This window comes from Fulvia fulva, chromosome 9, assembly GCF_020509005.1.
Source record: "Fulvia fulva chromosome 9, complete sequence".
Classification (NCBI taxonomy): domain Eukaryota; kingdom Fungi; phylum Ascomycota; class Dothideomycetes; order Mycosphaerellales; family Mycosphaerellaceae; genus Fulvia; species Fulvia fulva.
In genome coordinates this window covers 2,476,498-2,496,027 of record NC_063020.1, presented here as the reverse complement: position 1 = coordinate 2,496,027, position 19,530 = coordinate 2,476,498, and the positions used below count along the sequence as shown (strand labels likewise).

At 47.0% G+C, this 19,530-nt stretch overlaps 3 protein-coding genes across 3 annotated transcripts; all 3 read right to left on the bottom strand.

The window, feature by feature from the left end:
• Positions 1-18: 18 nt before the first annotated feature.
• CLAFUR5_09361 (Acyl-coenzyme A synthetase ACSM3, mitochondrial) lies at positions 19-1,764 on the bottom strand (the record flags this gene model as incomplete). Its single annotated transcript, XM_047908509.1, has 2 exons — positions 19-1,447; positions 1,499-1,764. The coding sequence occupies 2 exons, from the start codon at positions 1,762-1,764 to the stop codon at positions 19-21; spliced, it is 1,695 nt and encodes a 564-aa protein (XP_047765848.1).
• Positions 1,765-2,347: 583 nt separating this feature from the next.
• Positions 2,348-3,547, bottom strand: CLAFUR5_09360 (Alcohol dehydrogenase 5; the record flags this gene model as incomplete). Its single annotated transcript, XM_047908508.1, has 3 exons — positions 2,348-2,494; positions 2,548-3,287; positions 3,349-3,547. 3 exons carry the CDS (start codon positions 3,545-3,547, stop codon positions 2,348-2,350), a joined length of 1,086 nt encoding a protein of 361 aa, XP_047765847.1.
• A 449-nt stretch (positions 3,548-3,996) lies between these two features.
• CLAFUR5_09359 (DNA replication regulator SLD2) lies at positions 3,997-5,409 on the bottom strand (the record flags this gene model as incomplete). The annotated part of the gene is made up of 1 exon (XM_047908507.1): positions 3,997-5,409. The coding sequence occupies one exon, from the start codon at positions 5,407-5,409 to the stop codon at positions 3,997-3,999; it is 1,413 nt and encodes a 470-aa protein (XP_047766488.1).
• Between the last annotated feature and the right edge of the window lie 14,121 nt (positions 5,410-19,530).

Sequence of the window (19,530 nt, the reverse complement as noted above, 5' to 3'; positions counted from 1 at the left end):
ATCTCTCTGTACGATTATCTACAGCTTCGCCTGCCCATCCTTCGACCACTCCATCTGCTTCAACTTCTTCCTCTGGATCTTCCCGCTAATTGTCTTCGGCAGGAACGTCGCATCCACAAACCGAATCTTCCTGGGATACTTGTATGGTGCTGCATGCTCTTTGCAAAAGTCCTGTAGTTCCTTCACTAGCTGGGTCTCATCCTTCTTGCGTCCAGCGTCTGTCAAGACGATGAAGGCTTTCACGACCTCGCCACGAGACTTGTCGGGAGATGAGACGACCGCGCTCTCCACCACAGTAGGATGCAGCTTTAAGGTCGACTCCACCTCGAAGGGCCCGATTCTGTATCCGGAGGAGTTGATCACATCATCAGAGCGACCAACGAACCAGAAGTAGCCGTCCTTGTCGCGCGTTGCTCGATCGCCGGTTAAGTACCATGCTTCGCCTTCTTGAGTCGAAGATTTCAGCTTACGGTCCAAATTACCCTCCGTGTCGAGGTAGCCATCAAAGAAACCGAAGAAGTTGCTCTTTTCGGTGAGATCGACGAGGAGAGCAATGTCGCCTTCGTCGTCATCTTTCGATTCTTTGCCATCTTCGTCGACGACGTGCAAAGGTACGCCTGGAGACGGCTTGCCCATCGACCCAGGCCTGATCTCGTTGCCCTTGAAGTTGCCACAGACGAGCATAGTCTCGCTCTGGCCGTAGCCATCACAGATCTCGAGACCGGTTGCCTCTTTCCACAAGCGAATCACCTCTGGGTTCAAAGGCTCTCCAGCTCCAGTGCAATGCTTCAGTGCTTTTGGAGGATTGTGGCTTATGTGCTTCCTCATGTCATCAAGTACCAGCTGTCTGTACGCAGTCGGCGGGGCACAGAATGTGGTGATTGGGTAGTCGTGCAGCATGTCTAGGGTGTTCCGCCCATTGAACGCCTGTCTATCATCGTGGATGAAGAGACCTGCACCACAGTTCCAGGTACCAAAAAACGCCCAGCCGGCCTTTGCCCAGCCCTGCTCTGTGAGGACCCAGTTGAGGTCGCCTGGCTGTAGGCGATGGAAGTGCTTCGAAGTTATGGTATGGGCCAGCGGATAGGATATCTGGTTATGGACGACCATTTTCGGCGGGCCTGTCGTACCTGACGTGAAGTATAACACCGATGGATCCTTGATGGCCGGCTGTGGTCCAGTGTACCTAGCATCAGCGGGAATCGCCTTCAACGCTTCACTCAACAACACCACTCCTTGCGGTGCCTGGCCATCGAGCTGAAAGATGTGCTTGATGGAGGGACATTTACTCTTCACCTTGAGTAGCTTCTGCACCGCCACCTTGTCGCCCAGGAAAACTGATGCTCCAGAGGCGTTTACTCGGTACTCGATGTCCTTGTCGACGAGGAGTGTTGTTGCAGGGCAGATGACGATACCAGCTCGAACACCTGCCGTAGCTATTTCCCACCTGGAGACACATCAGCATTGTATTGAGTAATCGCACTTTTGGGAGACTTGCCACTCTGGTAGCCGAGGCATAATGATCAGCATTTTCTCGCCTTTCTTCACGCCCAACTTCTCAGTGAAGAGCACGGCCAGTCTATGACTCTGGCGGCTGAAATGGTCAAATCCCAGCTTTCGTTCATGTTTGCGATCCTGCGAGATCCAGTGCATGGCTAGGGAAGCTCCTGTATCGTGCGGGGCCTTGGCCCAGTAGTCAACGACATGCGTTGCAAAGTTGAACGTTTCTGGTCTCTTGAGCTCTTCATCGTAGTAGTGTGCCATTTCGACGTCGGATCGACCACCTCAGTGATCATAAGCGTCTTGCTACTGACGACAATGAAGCTAAACCTGAAGAACGGGCAGGTATTGCTGACCAGGGCCGTCAGCGCGGTCAGTTGCGATACTTCTAACGTCGCGGCTCGGGCACGGTCTTCATCCTCGTAGATATTTCTGGGAGGCGCCTTGGGGATCCTGGGGATGGAGCGCGTGGAAGGAGGGTGTTTGGGGGAGGAAGATGAAGGTTTGCCTGAGCGGATAGACATGGTTGCGAGGGGAAGACGGAAAGGCTCGATTTATGCGGGAACGTAAGCGGAGAGATGGAACGCGAAAAGCACACCGAGAAGCGCTGTTTGCCTCTTCACGCGGGGTTGTGGGCTATGCGGATAACGTTAGACTGCCGTGATGAATAGAGTTTGGTCGGCGCAAAGGAGTTGATTTGACCAATATATCTCCCAGCCACGTGCACAGTGTGATATGACCGGGACAGATTCGAACACGAGCCTCCGAAGCGTTGTTATGCAAGAGAGTGCTGGATAACTGCGGTGCTGTCACATGCAAGAGTCATCAACCTTGATGGTGAAACACACTAAGCCGCTACTTTCAAGACTGCACGTCCTGGCAGCTTACCCTCTTTCATCAACCTACAGAACTTGTCGATATCGTCAAGAGAACCCTTCGTTAGTATTGGGTGTACCAGATCACGAGCACAAAAGTCAAGAGCCTCTTCGACGTCCTGCAGACGATGTTAGCTCGTGTACCACGGTGGACGGTCTACCGTGGACTTACCTTGAGCGTGCCAGTGACACTACCAACGATGTTCAACCTCTTCATTGCCAGCGCAACTGGCGGAGCTCCACAGATTACACTTGTATCCACTGGGAGACCGACTGCAACGACAGTGCCACCAGGACGAAGGAGTTCTGGAGCAACCTTGTAGCTTGCCGCAGCTGCAGCGAAGACAATGGCTCCATGAGCACCGTATGTCGTGAGCTTCAGGACTTCCGCTGGAATGTTTTCGACTTGAGTGAAGTCGATGTACTCCTCAGCTCCCAGGTCCTTGCATAGCTTGCCTTTCTCCTCGCCACCATCGACGGCAATGACTCTCATACCCATTGCCTTGCCGTACTGGACACCGAAGTGACCGAGCCCGCCACCGGCACCAAGGACAACGAGCCACTGCCCAGGCTTCACGGCACTGCGCTTGCAAGCAGTGTAGGCCGTGACGCCGCCACACATGATGGGTCCAGCTTCCTCGTCAAGCACACCTTGCGGGATCCTCGTGGCATAACGTCCATCAGTCAAGCAGTACTCCTGGAATGTGCCAGGTGTAGAGAATCCCGAATTGAGCTGTTTCGGACAGTGCAGCTCGTCTGTGCCGTTCGTGCAGAACTCACAGTTGCGGCAAATTGAGACCACCCATTTGACGCCAGCACGATCGCCGACTTTCCAGATGTCGGCAACGTCAGGTGCCACTGCCACGACTTCCCCAGCGCCTTCGTGGCCGGCGATGCCGTTGGTTTGTTCCACTGTAGAGCTGTCAGTGCAGTTCGGATTCGGATCTCAGAGTGGAATGTGGAGAGGACACACTCATCTTGATACCAAAGCTGGCCCACTCGTCATGAAGAAGGCTCTTGTCACTTGCACAAAGACCACTCCAATTGATCTTGACGAGAATCTGGCCTGGACCTGGCTCCTGCGGTACAGGAACGCTTTTCACGGGCGCAGTGGCATCGCCACCTTCGCCGTGCCGGACGGCTGCTCTCTGTTCTTGCGGTATGTTGCCCATGTCTGCAGTGATATCGAATTGTTATCAAGGAGGCAAGAAGATCGTGGTGAGAGCGAGCGAGGGTGGGTGTCTGTCTTAGGGTCAGCTTCTCGTTTTCCTTCACTTGACTACCGTGGTCCAGTTGCACCAAGGCATGACCCCGCAGCATCGTGTGGCACCGACGGCTATGTACTCGCATTGCTCCGCATTGCCGCGAGAGATCTCGTCTCCGCCGCGAGCGAGTAGGGCCACCCGTCTGTAGTAGGCGAGTAGGACAGCAAGAGGTAAGAGCCAAACACGCTAGAGCTGCATGGCCAGCGGGGTTCACGCTCCAGCTAGTTGTGAAGGAAGACAGGACTCAGACGGAGCGACACGTTGCGATCCTGTCGAAAACATGAATGTGTACGTTGTGAGTGATATGTTATACTGCTCGTCGGACATGCAGCAGTGAGCAATAGGGTGATCAATGTCTACCGTCGGCCGAACCTCCTTCCTCCACCCTTGCCCTTCGAGTTCTTACTCTTGATCTTCAGCGCTCGGTAATTCGCGTGTGCTTCTGGTTTGACCTTTCGTTTCGCTTTGCTGTCTGTTGCAGCCTCTGTCTTCTTTGATGCTTGCTTCTTCTTCGCTTTGGTCTTGCCTTCTCCTTCTGCTGAATCTGCATCACTGCCATCTTCGCCATCTCCTGGTGCATCTCGCAGCTGGGTTTCTGCAACGAGCTCACTCTCGCTTTCTGGATGTTCTGCGACCTCATCTGCCTTCTTTGCCTTGTGCAGAACAGGCTTCATGTTGGTGCGTCTCGTCTGTCTCTTGAGACCCTTCTTCTTCCATGGCTTTCGTGCCTTCGCTTCTTCATCCGGACCCGAAGACTCGTCGCTCGACTCAACGCCTTGATCTGGCCCAAGAGGCATGTCCACGCCCTGGCTCTCCGGCACCAGAACCTTTGGAGGCGCTTTCTTTGATTCGTCTCCTTCCTCTTCCTCCTCAATCTCTTGAAGTATATCCCAATCATCGTCCATGCGCTCCTCTTCCTGCTTCTTGAGGCCTTGAATGATACTGCTCAGACTCCGGACAAGTCCTCGCTTCTTGAAGGGCGGTTGCTTGGGAGCTTCCGCTGTCTCTTCGTCGATAGATGCCAATGGAAAGCTTCGTCGTAGGAACGACGGCGTCGCGAATTTGCGCTTCAGTGCGCTTGACGTGCCGGTCTCATCGTCTCGTTTACGCTTAAGAGGTGTGCCGGCAAATGCGTCCAGAAAGTGTCGCTTGCCCACAGACTGCGGCGTTCGGGAAACCGGGTGCTCTGTCGAGGAAGGTGCTGCTCTGCTCGGAGTGCCAGATATGATCGTGTCCAAACCCGATGTAGCATTCCCGGCATGCTTCACTGGCGTGTCTTCCTCGACAGTGTCAAATATGCCAAGGACTTGTCCATCTCTCTGTGGTGTAGGCCCCAGTGCTGCTCGAATGTATGCCGGCGTTGCTTCGATCTCCTGCACAGGTGATAGTACTGGAGGTCGTAGTTCGTTCGGCTTTGCCTTTGAAGGCGTCTTTCGTGGTGTCGCGACAGGCTTAGGTCTTTCGCTGAGGGTGCGATTCGTCTCCGGATGGCGTGTAGTCTTCCGGGGAGTAGTCTGAGGGGGTGGTAATGGTGCTGTGGGCTTCTCTTTCTTTCGGCCTGTCAGGACGTTGAACTGTTTGTACTTTGCCTCTATGATCGCGTCGCCTTTGATGTCTGCGCGTCCGGCCTTCCTGCCATGCGCGATCTTGAAGTCATTCTCCCACTTCTTGATCTCTGCTCGCAACACTGTGAGATCGACCACATTCTCCTTCTCCTCGACGGACATGATCCCGACAATTCGGACGGACAGAAGCACGCTGGCTGACATTCAGTTCGACACTTCGACTCGTAAAGATCGCGTGCTCCAAGAAGACGCGCCGGGAAATGTGGGGTGTGATCCGTGCTTGCAAACTTTAGTTCTAGAACGCTAGCATAAACACCTAGTGCACTCGGCTTCCTCGATCGTCGCGTTAAACCGCGGCGTTTTAAACAAAACAGTATATTAGGCAATGACAAAGCGCTTATTAAGCGTAACGACCGACGAGCGCTAGCCATCCACCGTAGCGACGTGTGAGCTTACGAACACTCGAGCGTAGGTAGTGGCGTCAGCGAGGAGGGAGTGGAGCTCTATTACCAGCCCTTAACTAGCCTTGGCGCCCGCTCTGATTGGTCAACTTTCAAGTCTTAGGGTCACGTGACCTACCGCACTGTGCCTTGTAAGAACCTTAGCGAGTATGAATCTAAGGGCAGCCCGCGACCCCTCACTGTAGCTACGTCGGCCCGGGTGAGCCGCGGACCGACCGCATCGGGTTAGCGCGGCTTGGCTTTGCTTTATAACTTCGCCGCGCCTCGCGCTCCTCTTTCGTAGCTTCGTAGAACAACAACTCTCTTATTCGGACTCTATAGTACGCGCGCCCTTATAGTTTATTCTACTACCCTACCTAGATCGCGGATCTAGGTAAGGGACGCGTAATAATAGGAATAGATAGAACTATAGAACTCGAAGGACGCGTAGAGTCGTATTAGAACATAGAATACGGTAAGGCGTATAGCGCGTAAATGCCTAGAGAACGTAACGCGGCGACATTATTAGTAGGTAGTCGCGCGCTAGTAGACAGTTAGGAAATAGGCATCGTTACGCCTCCCCCGAACCTAGATAATATAACTTTATAGACGAACGGCGGTATACTACCGCTACTAAAGCCTAAGAGTAAAGGTAAGTAGCGTATATCTCTTTTCCCCGACCTCTCCTCTTTTCCTTAGAGTTAGACATAGGACGACAACCGGCGGGTTATAGTAGACACCGGTATCGCGCTATAATAGGAAATTAATAAAGCTTACTAGAAAGCCTTCGAGCGAGAAGAAGGTAGTAAGATTAACTTTATAGAACTGTTCGAATTTAAGCTCGAAGAGGACTTAGACGAGGTGTACCTATTACTCGACGAGGTAGAGTATATTCTCGTATCCGAATACTAGAATATTATACTAGATAAACTTACGACCCTCGTATCCTAGTACCCGAAGACTACCTACGACTTTATACTATAGGTAGTAAATATAGCAATTACTAAAGGTAGACAACTCGATATAATAGAGCGAGCTAATAACCTCTAGAACACCTAGTATACTACGCTATATACCGAGTATAACTGTACCTATAAGATACTACGAAGCGAGGAGGCTATAATATAGAAGATAGCCGTAGACCTAAAGAGTAAGAAGGATTATAACCTAGTATTACGAATATAGGTTAGTAGGTATATCGTACGGTACTAAGACTAACTTAGTATATACTAAGCTAGTCGAGACAATAGTACGGCAATACTATTATAACACCGTACGAATCGTAGGATAAGATATAGGTGAAACCGATAAGGCGTAGTGAAATAGAACTAGGACTAGAGCAATATCCCTCTATATAGGTATAAGAGACGTAGTCTCTATACCGATAGTAGAGATACCTTTAGTACTAAACACTGTTCTACTATATACCTTCGTATACTATATTAGTCCTTCCTCCTTCCCTATTACGTGTCCTAACTTCCGTATATATATATATACTATACCTATTTAATAGGTTATAAGCCCGGGTTTACTTAATAGGACATCGATATACTAAGGAAGTCCGACGTAGGGTATTATACCCTATACCCGGAATCCGTACGGTAACGTACTAATAGACTCGGGGAGTCTACTATACGGAACGCTACTAATAGACTCGGGGAGTCTAAGCTTATTCTAACTACCGTAGTCAAGTAGAGCTTACTATATATCTAAGGCTACCTTCGCTATAGAAGACTTAACGAGTTACGAGGGCCCCCGGAAGGTCGGCCCTACGCTTACTCGTAAGAACTAGAAGCGCTAGTTCGTTATACTACGAGACTATCTCGAAAGCCGGGAGGTATTCTAGGTTATCGACGACTCGTCGGCTAATCTCCTAGAATCCGTTACGCCTAAGATTACTTCGAAGGTAAACGGTATAGCGAGATATACTATCTTAGTATATTTATCCGAGGAGGATAACTAAGAAATCTTAGATATACGAGATGCGAAAGAAATCTAGAAACTTCTATAGAAGAAGTATAGTAAGGTCTATAAGGTATACGTAGTAGCGCTTATAAAATAGCTAGTATCGTTTAAGCTACCGGACGATTAGACAATTAGATAAGGGTAGATATATCTAGGTAACCTATCTATATAGATTGCCGAAATAGATAGTAAAGAGACCTACTATAAGAACCCTATCCGGAGGTTTAAGCACCTACTAAGTAGCCTCCCGGACGCCTACGCTAGTACTAGGGATACTATCCTAGCCTAGCTAAACCTAGGCTAGGAATCCGCTATAACCTTACTTAGATCCTACAAATTACGGATCTAAGAGAGTAAGGGCGAGACCGCTCTATACTCCTAGAGGCAAGGGGGTAAGAGCGGCTACTTTATCTACGATAGTAACTACCTAGTTATATCGTGCCCGGAACTAGATTCCGTAAAGGAGTTTATTAAAAAGAAGAATACCTAGAAGTAACCGGAAAAGAAGTCCTATAAAGAGCTAGTCTAGGATCTAGAGAAGGCCTAAAACGCCCTTAAGAAGTCTAAGAAACAGTAGAAGGATAGGAGAAGCTAATCCGATAATAAGATAAAGGCAAAGGCGACGCGAGCCTATACCTTACGAGAAAGCAATACCGAGGAAATATACGACGACGAAGTTGCCTATTCTACTACCGAAGTAAAAGGCAAGTTTCCCGCCTCCAAATAGTTACTAGACTCCTATACCTCCTTATATATAACTGATAATAAGTCTCTATTCAGATCGCTTAGGAAACTAGCGAGAAGGAAAGTAATTAAAGTCGGTAGGGGGTACCTAGATATATTCTATAAAGGAATAGTAACTATAGGAGGCCTAATAGGGAAATAAATTACGCTAGAGAAAGTCTTGTTTATTCCTAATCTCGGAGTTAATCTGGTTTTATAGAGGCAGTTTAGTAAGCAATTCGATATCGAACCTCTAAACGTTATACTTAAGTATAAGAGCGGAAAGCCTATCGTACGAATAGTACTACGAGGGGGGGTACCGGTAGTATCTTCGATATCCGACTCCCTAAACTAGGTAGATAATAGACTACCGGAGGTGCTATACGAGGAAGCTCTAGCCGCGGTAACTACCGAGGATTAGTAGGAGCTTTAGTATAGAAGATTCGTATACCTAGGAAAAGGGTTACTCCGGAACGTCTATAGGGTAAGTAATAAGAAGGACCCGATTCCTATCTCGGACGAGTATAACTATAAGGTATACTCTATCGCGAATATACGGAAGTTTAAAGGCGCTATCGTAGAACGAAAGAACGAAAGACTTACGCTTATATCTATCGACATCTACGGACCCTTCGAAAATACGATATCTAGGCTAGGTTTGAAATACTAGCTAGAGATTATAGATAACTTCTTAATAAATCCGACGCACCGTAAGCACTACAATAATAGCGGCTAACTATAGAGAAAGTATCGAAATGCTACGTAAGAGTAGTACGGAGTAATAATGTACCTAAGCTACTAATAGTTCTAAAAGAATAGGAGAAAGAATCGGGGGTTTAATACGATATAACGGATGCTTACAACTCTATATAAAACGGAGTAGTAGAAAGGTCAATCTAGGTATCGGAGAACGCGATCCGCGTAATGCTCGAGGAATCGGAGATACCGGTAGAATTCTAGCCTAAAGCGCTAGAGGTATAGGCGGTTATACGTAACCTACTACCGAACGGACCGTTACTTAACGGTATCTAACTTTCGCCGGAAAAAGCATTTACTAGCAAAGTACCGACGGTAGATCACCTAAGAGTATAGGGTTGTAGGGTAGTAGTTTACGTAGAACCGAAATTATATCTAAAAGGGCTACGATAGGATAATTTAATAAACTAGGGTAAGGAAGCTATTTTTATTAGATACGGTTAATCAACTAAGTAATAGTTGTTCTAGGAGCTAGATATACAAGCTATTAGGCAGTATAGCCAAGTAGATTGGTTCGAAAACGAGAAGGGGGGAGATCTAGATTTAGGTGTCTCCTTTACGAACTAACCTAGTAAGGCACCCGAACGAAGGCTAGTCGGTCGACTACCGGTAGTCTTACGACTACTACTATAGCAACTAGCGGATACCCCGATAGTAATCTTACGATCCTCGGGTAGTATAATACCTAGGCCTAACGAGGGTCGACTACCGGCGGTCTTACGACTACTACTATAGCAACTAGCGGATACCCCGATAGTAATCTTACGATCCTCGGGTAGTATAATACCTAGGCCTAACGAGAGTGACTCCTCTATAGAAGAACCGACCTAGCTAATCCCCGCTCCCTACGTAGAGACCGAACCCGCTACGGCTAAGGACAAAGGACTAACTGTCTTAAGACCGCTCTATATCTAACTTCCCGGTAGACTAGATAATATCGCGGACTATAAGAAGATCGAGGAAACCCCGGAGCTACCGGAACTAATCGTCCGGAGGAAAAGGACTAGGGATCCTAACGATAACTACGGCTAGGACTAGGACTATAAGGCTAAGTACTACAAAGCTATAATAGCTTTGTTCTACTAACTACCCTAGGTAAATAATAGACTTACTAATACCGACGAACGTATATTTATAGCTACGGTAGAGAAACTATTCGACGAAGTCTAAGAACACGCCTTTACTATATTCGGACCCGGTATCGCCTACTAATAGGAAGTACCTATCCCGAAGATATATAAGGCTACGGTAGGGGATCCTAAATAGGGCCACTTATAGAAGGACGCTATCGATACCGAGCTACTCTCGTTATTAAGTAATAATACCTAGGAAACGGCTATCGCTCTAAGGGGGGCGAATATAGTCACCTCTAAGTAGGTCTTTAACGTAAAGAGACTTATTAGCGGAGTAATCGAAAAGTTTAAGGTAAGACTTGTCGTAAGAGGGTTTTTATAGAAATTCGGCGTTAACTTCGAAGAGACATTCGTACCTATAGTACGCTATAACACCCTAAGGGTCTTTATAGTAGTAGTTTACGAGCGGGATCTCGAGATACACTAGGTCGACGTCAACAATACGTTTACCTAAAGCTACCTAGCCGATGACATCTATATAAAACCCCTACTAGGAGTCGAAACCCTACCGAACACGGTCCTTAAGGTACTCCGGAGTCTCTACGGCCTAAAGTAGGTAGCTAGAGACTAGAACAAGCTCTATATCGCTACGTTAGTCAAAATAGGATTCTACTAGTCCGAGGTAGACCTATATCTCCTAACTTATACTAAGAGAGACATTATACTACTTATCTATATAGACGACATAGGTCGACGACGAGAATCACCTATACGTAGTGTCGGCTACGAACCTCTCGTCTAGCTACGAGAGAGCCAAGTATTCTCACGCTAGAGCGTCGTAGGCGCGACGGGCGCGTAACGTAGGCGAAGCCGCGGCGAACAGAGGACTACTAGCAAAACGGGTATGAAAACTATCCGACGAGCGTGTACTCGTGTCGGGAGCGAGTCCCTCTTCTTTCTACGTGTAAGAAGGGCGCGGAACCGTGGCCTATACGCTCGACAGGACACCTCTAGTATAAGTACAGAATTTTCACCTCCGGAGACCGTAAACCGAGCGGGCTAAGCGACGAACATTAGACGAGCGGACTACAGAATAACAACTAAGCGGACTATACAACGGCGTCGAGCGGACTACGAAACAATCTAGTGTTTGCTAGCGGGCAATGCGGTGGGTAGGTAGACACGCGACGAAGCCTATAAGGGCCTATTAAACACCCGGTATAGGAACGAGGGTTTTGCCTAAGGCACTGCCTGTCCCGCTACACAACGTACCTAGTCTGACATAGTAGATTACGACGAGGAAAAGACGATAGCCTGAGCAAGGAAAAGACGGCTATTAGGACGGGGAAAAGACGTATAATGCAAGTGGATTAGTTCTGTGATCGGGGAGGATCGAGGGCAGGGTGATAAGGAACTTCATATTAGTTAGTAGGTAGAAACGCAAGGAGTACGCTGCCCGGCGTGGTGTGTGCCCCGAGCAAACCTACGAGGCATGGACGGCCGCTTTCTAGAGATAGGCTGCGGTAACGCGAAGGGCGTCAAAACCTAGGGCGTGGTGTACACTGGCAGCGACGGCTGACACTGTCTATACAGCCCGAGAGGACGGATGCGCATGTCGGTCAATAGAGAGCACTAAAGGGCTTAGGCCTATGGAGGTGGATATTGGCTTAAGGAGCAAACAGGGAGGGAGGGCGTAGAGGGAAGCTTTTGCTCCGGGCTAACCTCTCGAAACGAGGCTACACGGTGGTGCTAGATGAGTGGGAAAGCGCGGTTAAGACTTGTCACCTTATCTCGTAGCTAGCTTGCTAAATACGATTCCTTCCTTGCCAGTCCTTCCTCAGAGGCAGAACCACAAGACTAAGACTGGGCAGATACAAATCTGACAGCATGCCTACAGAGACAGGAATCCCACAGGGATCAACAATGTCTCTAATCCTGTTTCTCCTCTTTATGGCAGACCTGCCAGCAAAGCTAAACTCCAGAAACACATCAGCCTCAGGGTTTGTAGATGACACAAACATCCTAGCCTGGTCAGACAGCACAGAAGAGAACTGCAGAATCTTGCAGAAGAAACACAAGGAATGTGAGGAATGGGCCAGGAAACATGGAGCCAGATTTGCCCCAGAGAAGTATCAACTCATCCACTTCAGTAGAGCCAGAAACAGACACAATATGCAAGCCCCAATCACTATTCAGGGACACACAACAGAACCCTCAAGTGAATTAAGGGTGCTAGGAATATGGATGGATCCAAAGCTCAGCTGGGGACCACAGGTCAAGAAAGCACAGGCAAGAGCAGACAACAACAGGCAATCAATTGACAGGCTTACAGCCTCCACATGGGGAGCCACATTTGCGAAAGCAAAGGTTATGTACAAGGCCATTGTGAAGCCAGCCATGCTATATGGAGCCCAGATCTGGTCAGCCCAAGACAAGATCCCAAAGAGAATTGCAGATCCCATCAGCAGAGCCCAAGCCTCCTGTCTGAAAAAGGTGCTTGGAGCATACAAGTCAACTCCAACAAGGGTGGTCGAAATGGAGTCTGGCTCCCCACCAGCCAAGCTCTACCTTCAAGGGTTGAGATACCAGTATGCAGGAAAGACGTCTGCATACCCAGCCCAGCTAGTAATCCAGAAGGCAGTCAACAAAATCAGGAGCCAGTGCACAAGAAGGCACAGACAAGCAAGACCCAATCCAGCCCCACAGAAGCAGCAGGACCTGCAGAAGTTCAAAGAACTAACAGAACAGCTGCACCTAGCCCAGCAGGAACAGGACAGAAGGGCTCAAGGGAGAGGATCAGCAGCCAGCCAAGGGAAGAAGCAACAGTCTCTAGCTGAAAGGATGGCAGGACTCCTCTGGAAGACTGAATGGACAAGAACCCCACAGAGGCCAGGAACCCCAAAGGCACTCCAACAGTTTGGTAGCCACAACTACCTACTGTACTCAGACCTGACCAGGTCAGAAGCAAGCATAGCAATACAAATCCGCTCTGAACACATCGGAGTCAGGGCATACCTGCATCAGAGAAAAGTCCCAGGCATCGAAGACAAGAGTTGCCTATGCGGCTACCTGTCCTAGAATGTCGAACATAGACTTCTGGTTTGCAAAGAATGGAGTACAGGGAGAGGTGAATGGAGGGCAAGGGTAAGGAACAGAAACTTCCAAGCCATGATCAGCAATAAGGGAGACCTCCAGAGAATTACAAGGTGGATCATCCACCAAGGATTTTTGAAGCAGTTCTCTCTTACTAGGGAAACAGAGAGATGGATTGAGGAGAGAAAGAAGGAGGAGGAGAGCAGGAAGAGGGGGACAACTCTAGGGTTGCAGACAAGGTAGTCAGAGGCTAACCACCATGACACTAGTGCACCCTAATGGAAGGAAAACTGAGAACTCATGGCAAGGAAGCTATTAGAGAAGGAGAGGAGGTTTTTACCTAGGAATAGGTTTCCTACCTTATACAGTAACATATATACACATAAACCCGCATGGGCCGGAGGGCACCATAACGGGTAAATGAATCATCTATCTATCTATATAGACGACATACCTATTATAGCACTAAGGTTAGCCGATATCTAATAGTTTAAGAAGCAGTTCGCGTAACACTTTAAGATTAAGGATCTCGGGGAACCGGAGAAACTACTAGGACTAAAGACTACTCGCGATAGGCGTAACGGTACCCTAAAACTCGACTAGGGCTATTATATCCGTAAGGCCCTTACTAAAATAGACATAGCAAAAGAAAAGGCAAGCCTAACACTCTCGCTAATAGATAGTTACGATAACCTCCGTCCTATAGCCCCGAACGACGAGAGATATAGTAAGGATAACTACTAGAGCAATAATAGGACCTAGATATAGCTAATAACTATAACGAGACCGGACCTAGCCTTCCTACTCGGGAGAACTAGTATATATGTCGCGGATCTAATAAAGCGGTATAAAAGCACTAAAGAAGGTCTCGAGATACCTAAGGTCGTTCCCCGACCTAGGGTTAATATTTAGACGTAGTAGCGGTACCCTAACCGGATACTTAGACTCCGACTACGCGATAGATCTAGTAGATAGGGTCTTACTTCTAGGACATGTCTAGCTAGTATACAGTACGCCTATATCCTAGATAAGTAAGAAGTAAAAGTCTATAGCAACCTCTACTATAGAGGTAGAGTTTATAGCGATAAACGCCGCCGCGAAACAATCCTAGTTCCTAGCGGCTATCTTCCGAGAGATGAACTACCCGGGGCTAGTAGGAGACTGCTCTTTCTAACTAATAGTCCTAGCCGACAAGAGCACCGCCGACGAACTAAGACTAGTACGCCTTATAGGGGATAACTAGGCGGCTCTGACCTTAGTTAAGGGCGCCTATATCTACGAAAGATCTAAGTGTATTAATGTTACCTATAACTATATTAGGTACCTCTAGTAGTAGAGGAAGATTAAAGTAGAGTACTACTATACTAAGGAGATAGTAGCAGATAGTTTAACTGAACCGCTAGCCGGTCCCTAGTTCTAGACCTTCGTACGATAGCTATAGCTAGTATAGTAGGAACAATCGTTCCTTACCTTACGACCTAAGTAGGAGTGTTACGAATATAGATTAGTAGGTATGTCGTACGGTACTAAGACTAACTGAGTATATACTAAGCTAGTCGAGACAATAGTACGGCAATACTATTATAATACCGTACGAATCGTAGGATAAGATATAGGTAAAACCGATAAGGCGTAGTAAAACAGAACTAGGACTAGAGCAATATCCCTCTATATAGGTATAAGAGACGTAGTCTCTATACCGATAGTAGAGATACCTTTAGTACTAAACACTGTTCTACTATATACCTTCGTATACTATATTAGTCCTTCCTCCTTCCCTATTACGTGTCCTGACTTCCGTGTACATATATACTATACCTATTTAATACCTAGCAAAGTTATAAGAGGTAAAGGAGGAGTATAGAGAGGCTAAAAACCTATATAAGCAATTTAGCGAGATTTATAAAAAGGAGAAGAAGAAGGTATAGGATGCCGAAGCTAAGAACTAGGCTCTATAGAAGGAGGTTGACGATCTAAAGACTCGACTCTAAGCTACTAAAGACACCCTATAGAATAGAGGTAGGGGCCGCTCTAGTCGCTGACCCTCCTACTTACCTCCGCGCGAGACTTTACTCGAGTAGCTAATACGTAAGTATCGTAAAGCTACTAGTAGAGGCGGCGGCGGCGGAGGTAGTAGTAACGATAATAATAACGGTAATAGTAATAACGACCGAGGACGTAATAGAAACCGTCTACGACCTAATAATAATAACGGTCGTAACTCTCGAGCGCGTAATACCCGTATATAGACCCCCCTAACCGAACTTTTAGAACGCCTATTTACTATTAACCGTACTCTAATACGCGGTATCGAGGTTAGTAAGGGCGTGCCTAACTCGAAGTACTTTAAGAACGATAACGACCCTAACTTCGATAGTTAGTATAGTAGCGTACTTCTTAAGCTAACTATAACTACTTTCCGCTCCGAGGTAGACGGCCTACGTTTTATATATAGATAGATATAGGGTGACCCCTAGAGAAGTATTAAGCCGAGGATCCCCGTGCCTAGACAACAATTATTTAACGAGTTTAAGACTAGTAAAGAACTACTAGATTAGATAACGCGCTAGTACGGCACCTATAACGAAGGAACTAAGGCTATAGTTAATATCGCTACCTATAAGTAGGAGTAGGGCGAGACCTTTATTACCTTCTACGCTCGCTACTCGAAGCTACGTACTTAGATAGAGTAGACCGACGAGACTAAGCTAATGCTAATTTGTAATCGCCTAGACCGTAAGTACTTTATTAAGACTTTCGACGATAGGGAAGTAGATAGACGCTTATACAATATATAGGATATTATTAGGGAATATACGGTATTAGATAAGAGCTTCTACGAGACTGACCGACTATATCTATAGAAGGAGCGCCTACGTAGCAACCCTAATTCGAATAATAACGGCGTATAGGGCGGTAGTAATACCGTAGGCGCCGTAGCTACTAGTACGACCGCTATTATTACGGGCTACCCGCGACCCTTTACTACCGAAGCGTCGGCCCGGCTATTCCGCGGACCTTCCGTATCGGGTTAGCGCGGCTTGGTATAACTATATAACTTCGCCGCGCCTCGCGCTCCTCTTTCGTAGCTTCGTAGAACAATAACTATCTCTCTCGGACCCTATAGTACGCGCGCCCTTATAGTTTATTCTACTAGCCTACCTAGATTACGGATCTAGGTAAGGGACGCGTAATAATAGGAATAGACTTATAGAACTAAAGAATACGCGACTACGAGCGTGTAGTAGAACACGGTAAGGCGCTAAGTATATAGATACCTAGGGAAGTTAACGCCGCGAAGACCTTAGCGATAGCGACAGGTCGCGTTAATACCTACACTATAACGAGTTAGTAGGACTTATAGACCTAGAACGGTATACTACTACCGGTAAAGTCCTTAGGTAAGCGTACATCTCTTTTCCTAGATCTCTTATCTTTTCTATAGTCCTAGACTTAAGATAACGACCGGCGTATTACGATTAATACCGGCGTCGCTCTTTAGTAGGAGTTAGATATAGTATAGGAGAAGGCACTCGATAGGGAATAGAGAGGCGCTATTGACTTTATAGAACACTACGAGCTAAAGGAGTACTAGGAGAAGGGTAGCGACGACATACTACCTATTTACTACTCCCTCGACGAAGCCGAATATATCGCCGCTAGCGATTTCTAGAACGTCGACGTAAACGACCTCGCCGAGTTAGTCCGAGACTATCCTAAGACTTTATACGACTTTATCCTACGAGGATTTAATACCGCTTAGACCGCTACCGAGTAAGTCGACGTCTTATAACGTATAAACGCCCTCTAGAACGACTAGTACCGTAACCTCTACGCCGAATACGACCGTATCTATTAGATACTTAGAACCGAGAAGTCCGCCTTATAGAAGATAGTATAGGATCTTAAGAACGTACTAGACCTAGCTAAGATAAAGGAGGTCTAGAATAAGTATAAGTAAGCTAATAATCTATATAAGCAATTTCACGATCTTAGCGAAAAGGAGAAGAAGAAGACATAAGATACTAAGAGTATAAACTAGGCGTTATAGAAGGAGATCGATAACTTAAAGACTCGACTCTAAGCTATAGAGGACAATACTACTAACGGTAATAGGCGTCGAGGCCGTAGTCCGTTACGCTCGCGCTCTTACCCGCGAGAGACCTCCCTCGAGAAGCTTTAGCGTATATATCGTAAAGTCGCTACCGGGGGCGGTAGGAGTAGTAGTAGAGATAACGATAATGATAACGGCCTAGGCCGTAGCGATAAGGACAAGGATCGAGGCCGCGATAATCGCCGCCGTAACGAGCGCTAAGAGACAGTACGTACTAGAGGAGGACGTACTAATCGTATATAGATACCGCTAGTAGACCTCGCCGAGCGTCTTATTAATATCGACCGTACCTTAGAGCGTAGTATAGAGATCGGTAAGGGAGTACTAGATCCTAAGAAGTTTAAGAACGATACCGACCTATCTTTCGATAGTTAGTATACGAGTATCCTACTAAAGCTTATAGTAGCGACCTTCCGTACCGAGTAGGATACCCTCCGCTTCCTATATAGATAGACTAATAGTAAAGTCTAGACTACTATTAAGCTACGCATCCCTATCCTAGGACATTAGTTATATAACGAGTTTAGTACCGGCGAGGAGCTACTAGACTAGATAACTAAATAGTACGGTACCCGGAGCGAAGCTATAAAGGCTATAGTCGATATTATAACCTATAAGTAGTAGTAGAAGGAATCCTTTATCGCATTCTTTATACGTTACTCGAAGTTACGTACCTAGATAGACTAGGGGGATGATACTGAGCTAATACTTTTCCGTAACCGCCTAGACCGTAAGTACTTCGTTAAGACATTCGGCGACCGAGAGGTTAACCGTCGCCTAAATAGTATATAGGATGTTATTAAGGAGTATACTAAGTTAGACGAGACCTTCTACGAGACCGAGTAGCTATACCCTTAGTAGGATAATAACCGCCCTCGTAGTAGCGGCGGAGGAGGTAACTAGAACCTAGGCCCTACTAGTAACGTAATAACTACTATAGCTACCGTAGCTAGCGCGACCGGCGCGATCGTATAGCGCCTACTATAGTACTTAGGCATCAAGAAGAAGGAAGACTTACTAGTACACCTTCAGAATCTACTACCGCTTAACCGGAAGGGTCGCGAAGATCTAAAGAAGTAGGGTAAGTACTTCCGTTACCGTACCGGACTATATATTACTAGTAACCCCGAGTACGAGATATACGGCTACGACGGCGACTACCGCCTACCTCGACTACGTAAAGCGACTCCGAACTTAAGCGCCCTCGCTACTAAGTAGGGAAATGCCGGGGCCACTGCCTAAGTATAGTGAATAGTAGTTACAATAAGAATTAGAAAGAGTATAAGATCGAGAGGCATAGAATATAAGAGACGGACTATAGCGGAGAACTTAAGATATCGGCCTATATATTAGAACTATAGTTACCGGATGTATACCCTTATATAGTACTGCCTATAATAATACAAAATAGAAAGGCACGAGGCCTACTAGATTCTACTTCAACCTCTCTCTTTCTCGATTAGAAATATATACGTAAACATAACATCCCTCTAATACCCCTAGTTTAGAGTAAGAACTTAATACTAGGCGATAGGAAGGCGAGTACTAGACGTATTATATACGTAGCCTTAGTCGACGTTATTATCGGCGGTTATTATTACGAGCAAATGATATACTACGTAACCGACCTCGAATATAAGATCGTCCTCGGCCTACCTTAGTTAAGCTAGTACAACCCTAATATCTTCTAGGAAACCGGCGAAGTGGCCCTTAGATCAGACTACTACTTTAGTCACTATCTTCGTAGGAAGACTTCGATAATAGTTTAGTCCCTAAACTACTAACACCGGTAACGTACGAAATACGGACTAGAGCCCTTTACCGGGGAGTCGCTAGGATTCACGGTAGGAGGGGCGGAGTTGAACGTCTCGTCCTTATATATAGACGACGATAAGAAAGTGGACTGTTAAGGCGTTAGTCGTTACGCTTAGGAGATATATACGTACCGGCCTAGGGCCGAGTACTTCTATATTCTGCCTACTAGTAACGAGTCTAGCGAAACGGATAGTAACGGCGAGTTGAAGCTAAGCGTAATGTTATCTAACGACCTTGATCAGTTCCTAAACAAGCAATTTAACTATAACCCGAAGGAGAAGCTTCCGCCCGAGTACTATTATATTACGGACGCGTTCTTAGCTAAAGACTATAAAGGGCTCCCGCC